Source organism: Eleutherodactylus coqui, chromosome 8 (assembly GCF_035609145.1).
Source record: "Eleutherodactylus coqui strain aEleCoq1 chromosome 8, aEleCoq1.hap1, whole genome shotgun sequence".
Lineage (NCBI taxonomy): Eukaryota > Metazoa > Chordata > Amphibia > Anura > Eleutherodactylidae > Eleutherodactylus > Eleutherodactylus coqui.
The window spans coordinates 137,053,796-137,068,501 of NC_089844.1; the positions used below are offsets into that span (position 1 = coordinate 137,053,796).

At 48.4% G+C, this 14,706-nt stretch overlaps 2 protein-coding genes across 4 annotated transcripts in view; both read left to right on the forward strand.

Moving 5' to 3' along the window:
* Positions 1–7,601, forward strand: part of RAB11FIP3 (RAB11 family interacting protein 3) — a 77,296-nt gene extending 69,695 nt beyond the window's left edge. For both annotated transcript variants that reach the window (XM_066576515.1, XM_066576516.1), the window contains 6 exons: positions 278–359; positions 562–699; positions 2,208–2,363; positions 2,647–2,787; positions 3,121–3,230; positions 5,459–7,601. In XM_066576515.1, the coding sequence (XP_066432612.1) occupies positions 278–359; positions 562–699; positions 2,208–2,363; positions 2,647–2,787; positions 3,121–3,230; positions 5,459–5,468 (637 nt within the window). In that variant the 3' untranslated portion in view covers positions 5,469–7,601. The remainder of the gene's footprint in view (positions 1–277; positions 360–561; positions 700–2,207; positions 2,364–2,646; positions 2,788–3,120; positions 3,231–5,458) is intronic.
* Positions 7,602–11,430: 3,829 nt separating this feature from the next.
* Positions 11,431–14,706, forward strand: part of CAPN15 (calpain 15) — a 61,070-nt gene continuing 57,794 nt past the window's right edge. Inside the window, exon 1 of one of the 2 annotated variants that reach the window (XM_066576519.1) lies at positions 11,431–11,552. The gene's annotated coding sequence lies outside the window, so the exon portion shown is untranslated. Of the gene's footprint in view, positions 11,567–14,706 lie in introns of both variants that reach the window. The other variant, XM_066576520.1, reaches the window with a different exon arrangement.

Genomic DNA, 14,706 nt, shown 5'->3' on the forward strand with positions numbered 1-14,706 from the left:
CTCATTATCGCCGACTTTCAGTCAGCATAAAAAAATGGCGCTGGATTGCGGGATTCTCGCTCAGTAAACGCTCCCTGCTCAGTGCTTCACATAGAAGTTGTAGCGTTGAGCGAGAAGCCCACGATCCAGCAGTGATCTGCCTGTCTAAACGCTTTGCACGAGTAACTTCAGCGCTCGTGCAGTCGTTTAGACAACTCATCCCGTCTAAATGGGACATTGGCCTCCTTTGGTGAGATGGCCATCTACAGTGGACTAATGATCTTTTTGTGTTCCTCAGACTTCAAGAATTGGAGAATGAGAACGTGGAACTTCGCTCTCAGCTGCCCAGCGCAAAGGCAGCAACACAGAGACTGGAAGAGGTGAGCATCATCTAATGAATGACCGTTACTGTGTATCACTGGATGCAAACAAGAATGTTTCCATTCACTGACTGTGGGCAGGGGCAGGGGTGCACTTTTTTAATAAACATTTTGAAAAGCGCAAATAATTGCATACTACAGAACCAGTGCCTTTATGGACAACCCCTTTAAGAGCGTCTGGCTTATTTAATTGTGTCTGTAGGAGAAACATAAACTGTTGGATCAAGTGGAAGAATTGCAGCGCCAGCTTAAGGATCACCAGGAGCAGAACAAGAAGCTGGGAGGGAAGCTGAGCAAGGAGAAGCATAAACAACAGAGTGAGAAGGAGCGGTGCCAAGAGGTAAGAGTGACCACACTGTGTGCCAGTGTCCCTGAGTGATCCTGGCCTGATTTCTCTCTTTATGCCGCCTGAAGCATTTTACTTATTTCTGAGAGAGATGAGAAAGATGTCAAAATAAAACGAGGGAGTTATCAGACCAGTAGGCAACGGTGTGCAAAGACAAGCAGCAGCTTATCTCCAGCATAAACAAAAAGGTTAAATGTGTGACAAAAGCTAGATACTTCAAACAGTTTATTACAGGACAATGTTCTCTTGTTTTCTCTGCTATCTGCCAAATTAACAAAAGAATATAGTGTTCTTCATTCTATATGCACTGATGTGCCAAAACTCATGGGATAGAGGTATGTCAATTGATGATGCAGTGGTGTTACCTTAGGGGACGGCTCGGGAACACCCCACCTGTATAAGTTGTGTGGTTGAACACTGGCCAAACATGTTCATGGCGAGGGAACGTGAATTATCAGAGTTATAAGTGGTGTGATAAAGGACGTCAGATGAATGGGATATTACATTTCTGATGTTGTGCGGGCATTTAACGTTCCTTGATCCACAGTGTCACGTGTACCGGGAAAATGTCATTGAAGACATTGCCGCCCACAGTGGACAGCGCAGTGGTATTCCAAGGGTGCTTAATGATTACAACTGGTGGTGTCTCTAGAGTTATCCATGCGAACAGACAGGTGACTCCAGCAAAAATCACATCAGCGTTCAGTGCAGGAGCCTAACACATATCCCACAGGTCAGCGCAGCGCTCTTTAGCTTCCATGGCATATGAGAGCAGAAGACCCACCAGAGAGCCTCTGTTATCACAAGCACACCTCATCTGGGCTCATCAGGTTAACTGTAGCCTAGAGGAGTGGGAACACATGGCGTTGTCCGATGAGCCACAGTGCCAGTTGTCTTGAGCTGATGGTAGGGTTTGTGTGTGGCAAAGACCTCATGAAGCCATGGACCCCCATTGTCAACAAGGCTCTGTGCAGGCTGGTGGCAGTTCCATACTGGTGTGGGGTGGGTTGTCATGGCATGGGTTGGGTCCACTGGTCCACCTAAACACGTCATTGGCTGATTTCTGCTACACTTCACTGCTTGGTGACTATTTGCAGCCCTCCATGGACTTTATGTTCCCCCACAATGATAGGATATTCCAGCAGGATAATGCACCGTGCCATCAGACCCAAGGAGCATTCTGGATAGTTCCTATGAATAGTGTGACCTACATGTTTAGCCAACATGAGCCCAGTAGAGCATTTATAGGATGTGGCAGTGAGGTCCATTCCGACCAGAGATCCTAAACCTACAAATACCACAGAGCTGTGGGTGACTATCCAGATGGCTCAACATCCCTCCAGACATCTTCTGTCCACTTTGAGGAATGGATGCCATGTCGCGTTGCTGTACCTACCCAGGCTAGAAGGGTCCTATACAATATTAGTTCCTGTCCCATGACTTTTGGCATGTCAATGTATATCGGGTAATGCTAATCCTATATCCTTCTCTTGTAATTCCAGGTAATAGAGGAGCTCCGGCGGGAGCTAGAACAGACACAGCTGCTGCGGCTTGAAATGGAACAGAGAATGGGACTGGGAAATAGCGCTGCCCTTCAGGAGTACAACAGCCGCACCAGAGAGGCTGAGCTGGAGCATGAAGTCCGGAGACTTAAACAGGTAATGCTATGGCATCCTAGCTATGAGTTTATGTACAGTACATGCAAATCCAGTAGATCTAGAGTGCCAGCAGTGGCGGAGGAAAATTTGGATAGATGGGGACATTGAATCTGTCACCTGTGGAGGAGGGATGCGGAAGATGGTGATAAAATAATGGCTGCACAGTAATGGTCTATATAGTGATTGATGTTTATGGCTTTTATGTCTCTCGTCTTGTATTGTCTGGTGGGGGGGGTCTGTGATGATAAATGACAACTCTATTATATGAATCTTTCCATTGTAGGAGCAACGACTTCTCAAGGAACAGAATGAAGAACTGAACGGTCAGATCATTAATCTCAGCATCCAGGGAGCCAAGAACCTGTTCTCCACCACATTCTCCGACTCGCTGGCTGCTGAAATCAGCAGCGTTTCTAGAGATGAGGTAAGTGAAAGACGAGTAATTATATACATCAACTAGTAACATCCATTTGGATTTGGTTGAGCTGCAATACCAGACATGGACAGGAGTGGCGCTGTTTCGGGGAGAAGCACTTTTTTTTTCTAAGCGTGGACACTTAAGTAACTTAATTTAGTTCAGTCACCACATATGGTGATCGCAGCCTCACACAAGGCAGTCTGTTCTGGAAGGACCTTGCTGACTTTTACATTATATAGTCCATCTGAGGCTTTCTCCATAGACTACATATGAATGTAAACCAGGACAACGGGTGCCTATAAGCACACATTTCTTATTGCATCACCTTTTTTTTTGCAGCTGATGGAGGCTATTCAGAAGCAGGAGGAAATTAACCTTCGATTACAGGATTATATTGACCGGATCATCGTGGCAATTATGGAGACCAACCCAGCCATATTGGAAGTGAAGTGAGTTTAGATAGCATGCATATATGATAATGTCTAGGGTGGGCCCCCTGTCACCCTGCCCGTAACACAATCTCAGGCCACCAGTAGATTGCCATGGCTAGCTGGGGTCTAAAGAAGACCTATAGGTCTGCGATGTAGGTCCCTTCACTAAGGGTATAGAATCATAGAATGGCAGAGTTGGAAGGGACCTCCAAGATCATCGGGTCCAACCCCCGGCTCAGTGCAGGATTTTACTAAATCATCCCAGACAGATGGCTGTCCAGCCTTTGTTTGAACACTTTGAAGGAGAACTCACCACCTCCCGTGGTAACCTGTTCCACTCATTGATCACCCTCACTGTCTAACTTCTAATCTGTGTCTCCTCCCTTTCAGTTTCCTCCCATTGCTTCTAGTCTTTCCTTGTACAAATGACAATAGGGCTGATCCCTCTGCACTGTGACAGCCCTTCAGATATTTGTAGACAGCTATTAAGTCTCCTCTCAGCCTTCTTTTTTGCAAGCTAAACATTCCCAGATCCTTTAACTGTTCCTCATAGGACATGGTTTGCAGACCGCTCACCATCTTGGTTACTCTTCTCTGAACTTGCTCCAGTTTGTCTATGTCTTTTATAAATTGGGGTGCCCAGAACTGGGCACAGTTTTTCAGATGAGGTCTGACTAAGGAAGAGTACGCAATTAGGCTGGGTTCACGCGGGACAGAATTGCCGTGGAATGTCCGCATGGCAATTCCACCCACTGCTCCTAATCCCGGGATTAGCCAGCGTAAATATTGTCCACACGCTGCGGCCAAGCCGCACTGAAATTGCCATGCTGCGCGGAAAACAAAGCCGCGGCATGTTAATTCTTTTTTTCATTTCCGCAGCTGCTCTCTTCTCTCTATGGGGAGAGATGGCCGCAGCGGATCGCAGTCGGCGAAGCAGTTTCAAAACCCGTGGCTAAAGGTTTTGAAGCTGTGCTTATCCTGCGGAAATCTCATGGTTTTTCGGTGCGGTCATTCCGCGAGATTTCCGCCCTGTGAGAACCCAGCCTTACGTTGCTAAGAGACAATAGAAGGAAAGTTTTTTTAAAAACAAAAAAAAGATGAAACCAGGAATCCGTGCGTGAGAGTCATGTATGCGATCACAAACTAGGTGACCGCAGTTCCACACGCTGGTAAAACGCTGCGTTTTTTATGCAGCATTTTACCATACGGTCGTTGAGCCAGGCCTCAAGGGTTAAAAGTTATACACTCTTGAAAGCAATTCTTTTTATTGCTCCAAAGATTCTAAAATAAAAAATAAAGTAATTTTACATACGGTCTTAATTAAAAAATCTCCTACTGTTTTATGTCTGCAGCTCCTATGCAGATCTGTGTCTCCTTGTAACACATTACAAATAAACTCTGTATGTCTGATCCTGTGGTCACATTACCTTCTAGCTGTCTCCTACTTTGGAAGGGAGTGTCACTGCAGGATCAGACTACATAGCTTGTTTGTATTCTGTTACCATGGAGACAAATGGGTCTGCATAGGAGCTGTAACAGAAACGCATGCCTCAGCACTCATGCACATGTATGGAGGCAGATGAGACCTGCTGAGGCTGAAGGGGCGCATAAGTCATGGCTGTGCCAAATGCAGTAACAGAAACATGAGCCTCAGCTCTCACACACATTTAATATCTGAATGAAATTGTACAACTGCATAAAAATGTGGGGTTCTATTGGATTGGTGGAGCATTCTATTTACCCATATGTCTCAGCTGAGAGTAGATAGCCTGGTATCCAGCTTTTCCTTTCATTTGGAGGCTTTTTTGCCCAAAAAGAGGTGTCTTTAGAGCTAGGAACCCAGTTTTGCCTGGACGTGGATGATGGGCCTGCATGTTTTGATCAGAATGTGCTCTAAGAACCTTGCATTTGTATGTTTTAGTATATTTTATTCAGATATTAAATGTGTAGGAGTGCTGAAGCTACTGTGACTTGATCTTTGGGAGCAGCATATTGGGGTAACGCAACCTCTATCCAGTTGGGGGACTCTTAAAAAAAAAAAAAAAAAAGGGGGGGGGGGGGTGTTAGCCCCTACAGCATTAGTGTAGCTTAGGGAGGCCTGAGAACAAAGAGCTGGTTCGCCAACCTTCAGTTTTGATGAGCCTGCTTTCCAGGTATGGTGGGCTTTACACAGCGGCAGGGTCTTAGAGCAGACTTTTACGGAGACCCATATATATATATTTTTTTTTTTTAATTCTTTCTTGCAGGATACATTAATCCCACAAGTCAGTCCACAAGTAGAAGCAGCTCTGCCCATGATCCAGAAAGCAGAGGAGGCAGATGAGACCTTGACCACTGGGCACTCGGGCTGATCAGCTCTGGCGTGTGAACCTTCCGGGCTTCCATGGAGATAGCTGTTGTGCGTCAGAAAGTCGTCTTTGTCTTACACTTGTGTCTGAAAGAATGCAAGAAGAGACCCTGGGGCTGAGCAGTGCCTTTTGGAGTCATCAGGACTGAACCTACGGTAGACCTCCCGCATCTCTTAAGGAACATCTTGAATCTGGTTCACCTTGAAGACCCTGGCTCACTGCTTAAACGCCACCATATCAGAATGTATAACTGTCCACCATTGTGGGCTCGGCTTATGAGATTCCTATGAATGTGGATTCTTGGACCACAGACTTATAGGCCATGAATGATTGTGTATATATTGTTGTGTCAATGCACAAATGTATATAGGCGTCATATAAGTGCACACGGGATCTGTATGTCATAGTGGCACTGGGGATCGAGAAGTAATAATGTTAATAATTTTACAGGTTTCACGTTCATTTTAAGTAAGGTCTTATAATGAGATCGTGCTGTCATCAACACACCTGCTCTGTAGCAGAGTCTAGAAGCTTGCAGCTCCCAAGCCCCTACCCCAGCGAGCACTCCCAGCACAAGGACTGCATTCTGGGATTAAGGCCTATGCCTGCTATTTTTAAATGCTGTCTATAAGGAATCTACCTTTTTTTCCCTCCGAAGAACCCCAGTGATCTTACGTATGCGTATAATTTGCACAAAATCCATGTCATTCCGTCAGGTACGTGAATAATAAGGCTCATAGTCCCCTGTATACATAGCAGGCTACTACTGTGAATACCCAGCCCCCTATATTTGACTTGATGGTGCTGCATCTCACCCCCTGACCACCAGCCTGTCCTGGCACCGAGAGGGTGAAAATGACACATGAGCTTAGTGGGGCTTATCTTCTCGCTTTCTCCTCTCTTTTTATATGCAGACAAATCACATTTTTAGACACTTTTGAAGAAAGTTTCTATATGTGTATGTACATAAGTAGATAAAACAAAATTCTATATATATATATATTGAGCTGTAAATATATAAGGAACTGATGGGATCCTCCGGGATGACGCATTCCTGTCCAGTCACTGGATTTGACCATGTTGTGGCCAAGGGCATAGCAATACAATCCCCTGGGTAATTAGTGTTTAAAGGGTTGTTCCGCTCTGCAGCAATGACGTGGTTAACCTGGCGAGTGAGGAAGAAGTCCTACAGACGCGTCTCCAGTATGGTGCACAGTTGCAGGACGGCAGCCATTTTCTTGAAGACAAAATCACTGGACCATGCAATGCATTTAAAGCTATAGGATATTCCTCTAGTGCTGACAACTCTGGGATATATGTTTCCTGAATTTAAAGGGGAAAAAAAGGTGTCGTCAAATGTTGGGATGACTCCGCCTACTCTATTTTAGTGTCCCTTTCTACTTTTTGCACTGTACGCATTCAAAACTTGTTGGAAGTCGTAGTTCTGTCACCAAATAACGCACATGCTTCCAAGAAAGGAAATATGCGTAAGGATGAGGGTCCCATAACATACATCTTAAAGGAACCCTCTTCCTGGTGCTAGTTCACCCCACAGCACTTTACTTTCCCATCCTGACACAAGAGGGCGCTGCATTTGTTTGTCCTTGCACTATTTCCAAGCCAGTTCCTCCTCCCACTCACATTGCTGCACCTATGGAGACACGCTACATATATAGAACCACCTACTGTACCCCCTCTATGATGAAGACCCCTTGATTCCAATCCCTCTTACCACATCTATAAACGTCAGCCCAGATATCGGTGTTAGTCGTCCCGTAATGTGGAGGAAATCGCATACATTCATCTACAAATTCGACAATATTTCCAGGTTCCGTGACTTGGTGACATCACTGGCTTCATACACATGGGCTGATGACAGTCGTATGCTGCATTATGTAGCTGAGCAGACAGAGGGCGCTATGGAGCATGAAAGTTCATTACGTGTACAAAGAACCATTGGTTTAATTTAATTCTGAAATCATTTGCTTTATCTTTGTGTATTTTCAGAAGTTTCTGGTGAGGAATAAACTGATTGCAGTAACTTCTCTGTGTGCTTGATTTGGGACCCCTCTCTGAAGAGACGGGAGAACTTGGATTTGAACTTGCATGCTGTTGCAGCTCTGCAGAGATAAGCGGCCATGTGCGCTGACACTTATCTTAGCAGTGGATTGGAAGAGTTAAACTTGCATCTGGCAAACATTATATGCTGAATGGCCTCTTTATTAGAGACCCCATCTAGTAGCGCATTATACCTCCATTGGCCTTCAGAACAGTAGCTGTTTGTTGTGGCTTTGGGCCCTTTTACACGGGACAATCTGTTGGGCGCAGATGCCAAACAGCTCCTCCCAGCAATAATCGTTTGTACACAGAAACGGGCATCACTCTATAAATGGAGATGGAGCGGGCCGGGGATCGTTCTAGTCCGTCCGCCTCCATTCACAGTAAACAGGCAGTCGTTCATAAGTGACCTACTGCCTGTTTACACGGAACGATACGTCATTCGGGTTTCTCTATGCAGCCACTGAAAGACTAATGAGAAGCAAACAAATTCTCGTCCATCGTTCAGTCGGGGTATGCCTTTACACTGAACCGATAACAGATTCCCCCGCAGGATGTGGGAATCTGAACGATTTATCAGTTTGTGTAAAAGGACTCTTAGATTCCACTGGGTGATGAATTGTTCTGTAGGAATATTGGCCCCTATGGACAGGAAGCTGCTTGTAGTTGCCGCAGATTAGATGGAGATGCTGGCATGTTCTGACCAGCTGACAGGAAGGGCTCATCCATTCATGCTGCTAGTTCCGGGGTCTCTAATAAAGGAGCCATTCAGTATACACAGTTAAGGAATCACGACTAGTAAAACTGAATGTCTATGACCTGCATAAGTATGGAGAATTGGCATGAGAGGAGTGTAACTTCTCGAAAAATTGTCACCTGCCCCCCCAATCTGCTTCCAATCCCCCAGAAACGGCGCCTCTCTTGTCCATGGCTGTGTCTGGTATTGCAATTCTGTTCCATCACTTGTAGATATTAAGGAAAATGCTCTGTGAGGCTTTCTTAGGGCATTTGTTAAACGTTTTACTTTAGGCTTCTGGCGTATAAAAATCACCTTTTTAGTGCGCGGCATCTCGTGTGCCAAAATGTGTATCTTTTTGCTCTTTTACTCCAGCCCTGTCCTCAGCGTTGGGGCATGTGGAGGCTCCCAGCCCATCACTGTATCATAATTCACACCAGAAGCTGGCGTATATTACAGCTGATGTTCAGGCCCTTTTACACGGGCCGAGAAATCCTTCAGATTCCGGTGATCAGTGAAAATCTGAACGGTACCATTCTGTCTAAATACACGCACGACGGAACGGCGAATGATAAATTAGTTCATTCAGTTTCTGCAGGCGTAAAAATCTGAACGACCACCGACCCGCGTAAACAGGCAGTTTCTCATCTATGAACGACCACCTGTTTACTGTGAACGGAGGCGGGCGGCCCAGAACATCCCCGACGCATTCGCCTCCATTCACGGAGCGATATTCGTTCCTGTGTAAAAGCACCCTTATACCAGTTTTATAGTTGGTATAGTTTTCACATTTGGCACATGAATTAAAGTTGCGCCAAATGTATTAAAAGGTGGGCGTGTCTCTAAAGGGTACCGCAGATCAATTTACGCTGCTTCTACAGTGAAATGCAGCAGATTTTCCGCAGCGTGTAAACCTACCCTTATACATTTGTCGCACTTTATGCCATCGTTGTGTTTACTGAGGTTGCCATATAAAATCCCAGTCTGAGGCCTCATGTCCACGGGCAAAATTGAATTGCCCATAGATAATTATTGGGCATCTGCAGTTAATTAACTACCTGCGGAAGTCACTTTATCCCGGCGTGCGGATCGCACGCGCGGGATGAAAATCGCAGCATGCTCCATTTGCTGCAGATTCTCGCACTGACAGCTTCCAATGAAGTCAAAGGAAGCCGTCCAGTCCGCGGCACGGTTGCAGCTGACACTGCGGATCCACGAGAAAGCAGGAGATTTGAGAAAAAATAAAGCACCGCACTTGCACGTGGCATGCCCGCACACATCCACTGTGCAGAAGAAAAGAAGATCCGGCCGCGACGGAGGAGACCCGCACCGCATCCGGACAGGGGAGAAAATGTCCATGTCTGCGGGCACAGGTGGAATCCGCTGCGGGATTCTGCGCTTGGAATCCGCACATGCCAGTGTGCATGAGGCCTTATGAATCTTATGAGTCCATCATATCCGGACCCTTGAGATACAGGGGTGGTCCGGGACTTATAAATGTTTTCTATTGATGAGCTATCCTCAGGACAGGTCATTAGTGATTGTCGGTGGTCTGCTGCTGGTGACCCCCACCTGCCGATCAGCTGATTCCCGATGCTGCTGTCACTATGGACAGCGCAGGAAGCAGATGGTGCTGACCGCAGCGGCCCGGGTTGGTATTGTAGGCGCAGCTCCTATTAGATTTAACGCAATACCAACCCATGGCCGCTGTGCTACAGTCAGCAGGATCTGTTCGTAGTGACTGCGGGAATCGCGAAACAGCTGATCATCGGGGATCCCAAGCAGTGAACCCCCACCGATCATCTACTGATCACCGGTCATTAGGATCGGTCATCAATAGAAAAAGTCCCGGACAATCCATGTAGGGGTACGTTTACAAGGAGCAGAAATGCCGCAGCATTTCCACATTAAAAACAGGTAAAACCCCGCCCCCTAGGTACGTGAAAAAGTGGGAAAAACTGCACGTAGTATTAATATTTAAAATTGAACAATCGCATGAAAATCACGATTCCCTCGGGCTGCCAGGTGATTTTTGGGGGGGCTCCCATAGGAAACAACGGGCCCTTCTTCAACGGAATCGCCCCAAAGTGCGAGCGAGAAAAATCGCTGGTCTATATTTCCCCATTAAGAATAGTGGGTTCTTTTCACGTGTGCATCTCGCAGAAATCCCGCATGAACATCGCCCGTGGAAATACAGCTGAAGGACAGATTCACACCAGCTTGTTTGCGCACAATTTGGTCGTGCAAAATAAATACGCAGCATGCGCTATTATCCTGTGCATTCACGCCGGAAAAGACAACATGGTGAACTGCTGGGACTATCGGACGTTTCAATGGCTGAGAGCGTCTGTGTTTTTTGCGTGTACAATTGCGCACGACTTTTACGTGCAAAAACTACAGTAAGATATGCCAATGTGTGCGCAAATACGTAACGCCCATTCACATATTTTTTTACTGACTGAATCAGGACGCAGTGACTTAAATTTGTGCGTTTTCTACGCATCTGTGTCCGCTGCATTTTTTCTTGCGCACGCCGTTCTCTGCGGCTTGTGACACAACTGACAATTGCATTTTTTGTGTGCGTGTAAAAACAGATGACACACGGACGTAAGAACAACCACACGTACGCAACAAAAATGCATGAAATGCGCACGTGTAAAACGGTGTTTTTTACGGACCAAAACTGCCTCCGCCCGTGCGAATGAGCCCTATTAGGTCTGTTTTGGGGAGTAATTAAAGGGGGAAAAACAACCTGAGCTTTGTACAAGGCATGGAGCTGTTGCCCCTGGCAACCAGTCACGTGCTGGTTGCTATGGTTAGGCAGTCAGTTTAGGTGACCGCCCACACGGGAGCTGTAAGGGCGGCCATATTGGTTGTCACCCAGCTTTCCCAGGAAGAGAGAGAACTAAGAGTCATGTTCCTGAAGACCATGAAGGGCTGACTGAGCTCTAGTTCCGGCGGCCACTGTGGAGGGAGGACAGTGGCGCACACATAGCGGTAGTGTACCTCCATGTCCCCGGACTGGAGACGGAGCGCGGTGGCTGACGGGATTTGTAGTTCGCAGTGCGCACTGGGCGGTGCTTGCAGTCTGCCGCCGGGTGGAGCTGCTGAGCTGTGGAGACCCGGAAATAGAGGAGAGGAAGGAAACCGGGTGAGAAGGAACCGGCAGCGATCGGAGCGGTCCTGGGAGTCCTCACGGTACGTGATATATGGTGAGAGCCGGCATTATTAGACAGCGGGCAGCCGGACAGCATCTCCGAGTCATGGTGACTCTCACTTCACCTTCTCTTGTAACCCCTGCTGTGGGAGACCCCATCATCTACACCGCTGCATGCAGGATGCCCCTTCATCCACCTTACCTGCATGCAGGACAGCCCCCTCCCGTGCACCCCTTGCATGCAGGACAGCCCCCTCCCGTGCACCCCCTGCGTGCAGGACACCCCCTCCCGTGCACCCCCTGTGTGCAGGACACCCCCTCCCGTGCACCCCCTGCGTGCAGGACACCCCCTCCCGTGCACCCCCTGCGTGCAGGACACCCCCTCCCGTGCACCCCCTGCGTGCAGGACACCCTCTCCGGTACACCCCCTCCTGTGCACCCCCTGCGTGCAGGACACCCCCTCCTGTGCACCCCCTGCGTGCAGGACACCCCCTCCCGTGCACCCCCTGCGTGCAGGACACCCCCTCCCGTGCACCCCCTGCGTGCAGGACACCCCCTCCCGTGCACCCCCTTGCGTGCAGGACAGCCCCCTCCCGTGCACCCCCTTGCGTGCAGGACAGCCCCCTCCCGTGCACCCCCTTGCGTGCAGGACAGCCCCCTCCCGTGCACCCCCTTGCGTGCAGGACAGCCCCCTCCCGTGCACCCCCTTGCGTGCAGGACAGCCCCCTCCCGTGCACCCCCTTGCGTGCAGGACAGCCCCCTCCCGTGCACCCCCTTGCGTGCAGGACAGCCCCCTCCCGTGCACCCCCTTGCGTGCAGGACAGCCCCCTCCCGTGCACCCCCTTGCGTGCAGGACAGCCCCCTCCCGTGCACCCCCTGCATTTAGGACACCCCCTGGGTGCAGGATACCCCTTCCTCTGCACCTGGGTGCAGGATACCCCTTCCTCTGCACCTGGGTGCAGGATACCTCTTCCTCTGCACCCCCTGCGTGCAGGACACCCCATCTTCTGAATGCAAGTCACCCCCATTCTCTTCACCCCGCTGAATGTAAGCTCTACCACCCCCTGCATGTAATTTGGCCCCGTTCCTGTCCCAGTCTCTTGATCTCAAGATGCCCCACCATCTCGCAACCCTGACCGCAAGGTGCCCCATCTCTACCACTTTACGGGCTGGTTGCCCTTTGGTATAATGTGAAGTCTTGTATGCCGCTGTGGTGTGTGGCACCGGCCGGTGTGTCATGGACCCTTGTGTGGGTAAAGTTCAGAGCGCTATAAAGTTATTTGCCAAAACTGGGATCAGATCCAAAAGGAAGGAGATAGAGATATATATGGTGAGCTGTATACTCCCTCATAGAAGGAGGCTCTAGTTCACGTATGGAAAAGGACTCCAACCGAGATGTTACCCCCACCCCGACCTTAGACATCTCCCTTATTCTGGGGGCATACATTCCTGCTTACCAAACCTTTAATCCTCCCTGTTTTTCCCTAATCCACTCTTATTTGGCCCAAGAGGTTGTCTAGGATTAGAAAATAGAGGCTGCTTTTTCTAGAAACAGTGCCACCCTTGTCCATAGGTTGTGTCTGGTACTGCAGCCCTATTGAAGTGGATACTGCAATATCCAACCACATGGGTGATGCCGCTTCTAGAAGAGCAAACCCTTTCAGTCTCATAAACCCCTTGATGTTTTGGTGGACGTTGCAGACCGAGACTTATCCAAATACCATCTTCGTAAAAGTCTTACAAGACGGACTTCCCCTTATTTCTTAGAATCTCGTTGCCGTCTTGCCCACAGTATCCGATCTATAAATGTGTCTTGCTAACGAGTGTTTCGTGCGGTCTTCAGTCCTCCCGATCTTCTTGCCCTGCCTCGTCGTCATCTTGCTCACATGAGATACCCAGTTATCAGCGGGTGGCAGTGGGCGTTCTATCTTCTTGGGCCTTGTGTGTTATCTTGCTTCACACTAGGAGTATTTACGAGTGTTACTCGAGAGTCCGGGTAACGGGTCATGTATAGGGGATATATATGTCCCGATGGACAATCAGGTTTACTATGAGGGCTGCTGTGTCAATCAGCTGGTCAGCGAGGGTCCAGCTCTTGATGCCCCTCAAACAGCTGATTTTGCTGTGGGGGCATTTGCTGCCAGCTGCTTATGTGCCCTGCGGCGTTCCCTACAGTGGGCAGTCCAGAATGGAAACTACTCTTTGGCCCTGTTTGCACAATGGATTTTGCTTTGGATTTGATGCCAAATCTGCGCCGATTCGGCATCCAATTTGTGGTGGAAATCTGCATCCAAAAGCATCTCGCTGATGTCAGTGGGAGTCTATTGGCTACGGCACAGATGTCTCCATGATGTCACTTCCTGCGTGACTGTCTTGCAAAATCTGCGATGCGTTTTCCCCGTGGGGTTAGTGAATGCTAAAGATGTAAATTTGCAGCTGAAAATGCGTGGATCTTTGCCGTGGATTTTCATCGAAATCCATATCAGAAAATTCCAGTGCAGATGACTGTGAAATAATGGGGATTCTTAGTGGGGAACCCTCACTGTAACGTCCACATGCTTTAGGAGAGGGGCTTCCTAATGCTACTTAAGTTGTAAATTCAAGCTTAAGGCCCCCTGTCCACGGCCGAGGTGGAATATCGCTAGTGATATTCCGCCGTGGGGGAGCAGGGGAGAACACTGACAGGCTCATCACGGAGACCTATCTGACAGGCTCATCACGGAGACCTATCTGACAGGCTCACCACGGAAAATCGCAGCATGCCACAATTTAAATCCCGCGAGCAGAGAATCGCTATAATTGGGCTGCGCTTTCCGTAGTTAGCCTATGGAAAGCATTCACTGCCTTACCCACTGCCGTATTATCGCCGCGGGTAACGCAATGACAACTCGCCCGTGGACAGGAGCCTAAAAGTTCTAGCAAAGTGTTGCTACAACTGTTGTCCCACAGGAAGCTGAGATATGGAGAGTTGCTTGGCAGGGACTCCCCTGAAGAGTTCGTTGTGTGAAGGCCCTGCCAAAAAACTAATCTCCGCTCCCTGGACCCTTGCGAGTGTGACATAGCAGAGGATGGGATAAGAATTGCATTAGTGTTATACGCTGCTGTGCCAAAAGTCATGGGATAGCAGTATGTAAATTGATGATGAAGTAGTGTTCACTCAGGGGATGGCTCCATTGGTCCTTCTAAACACATCGG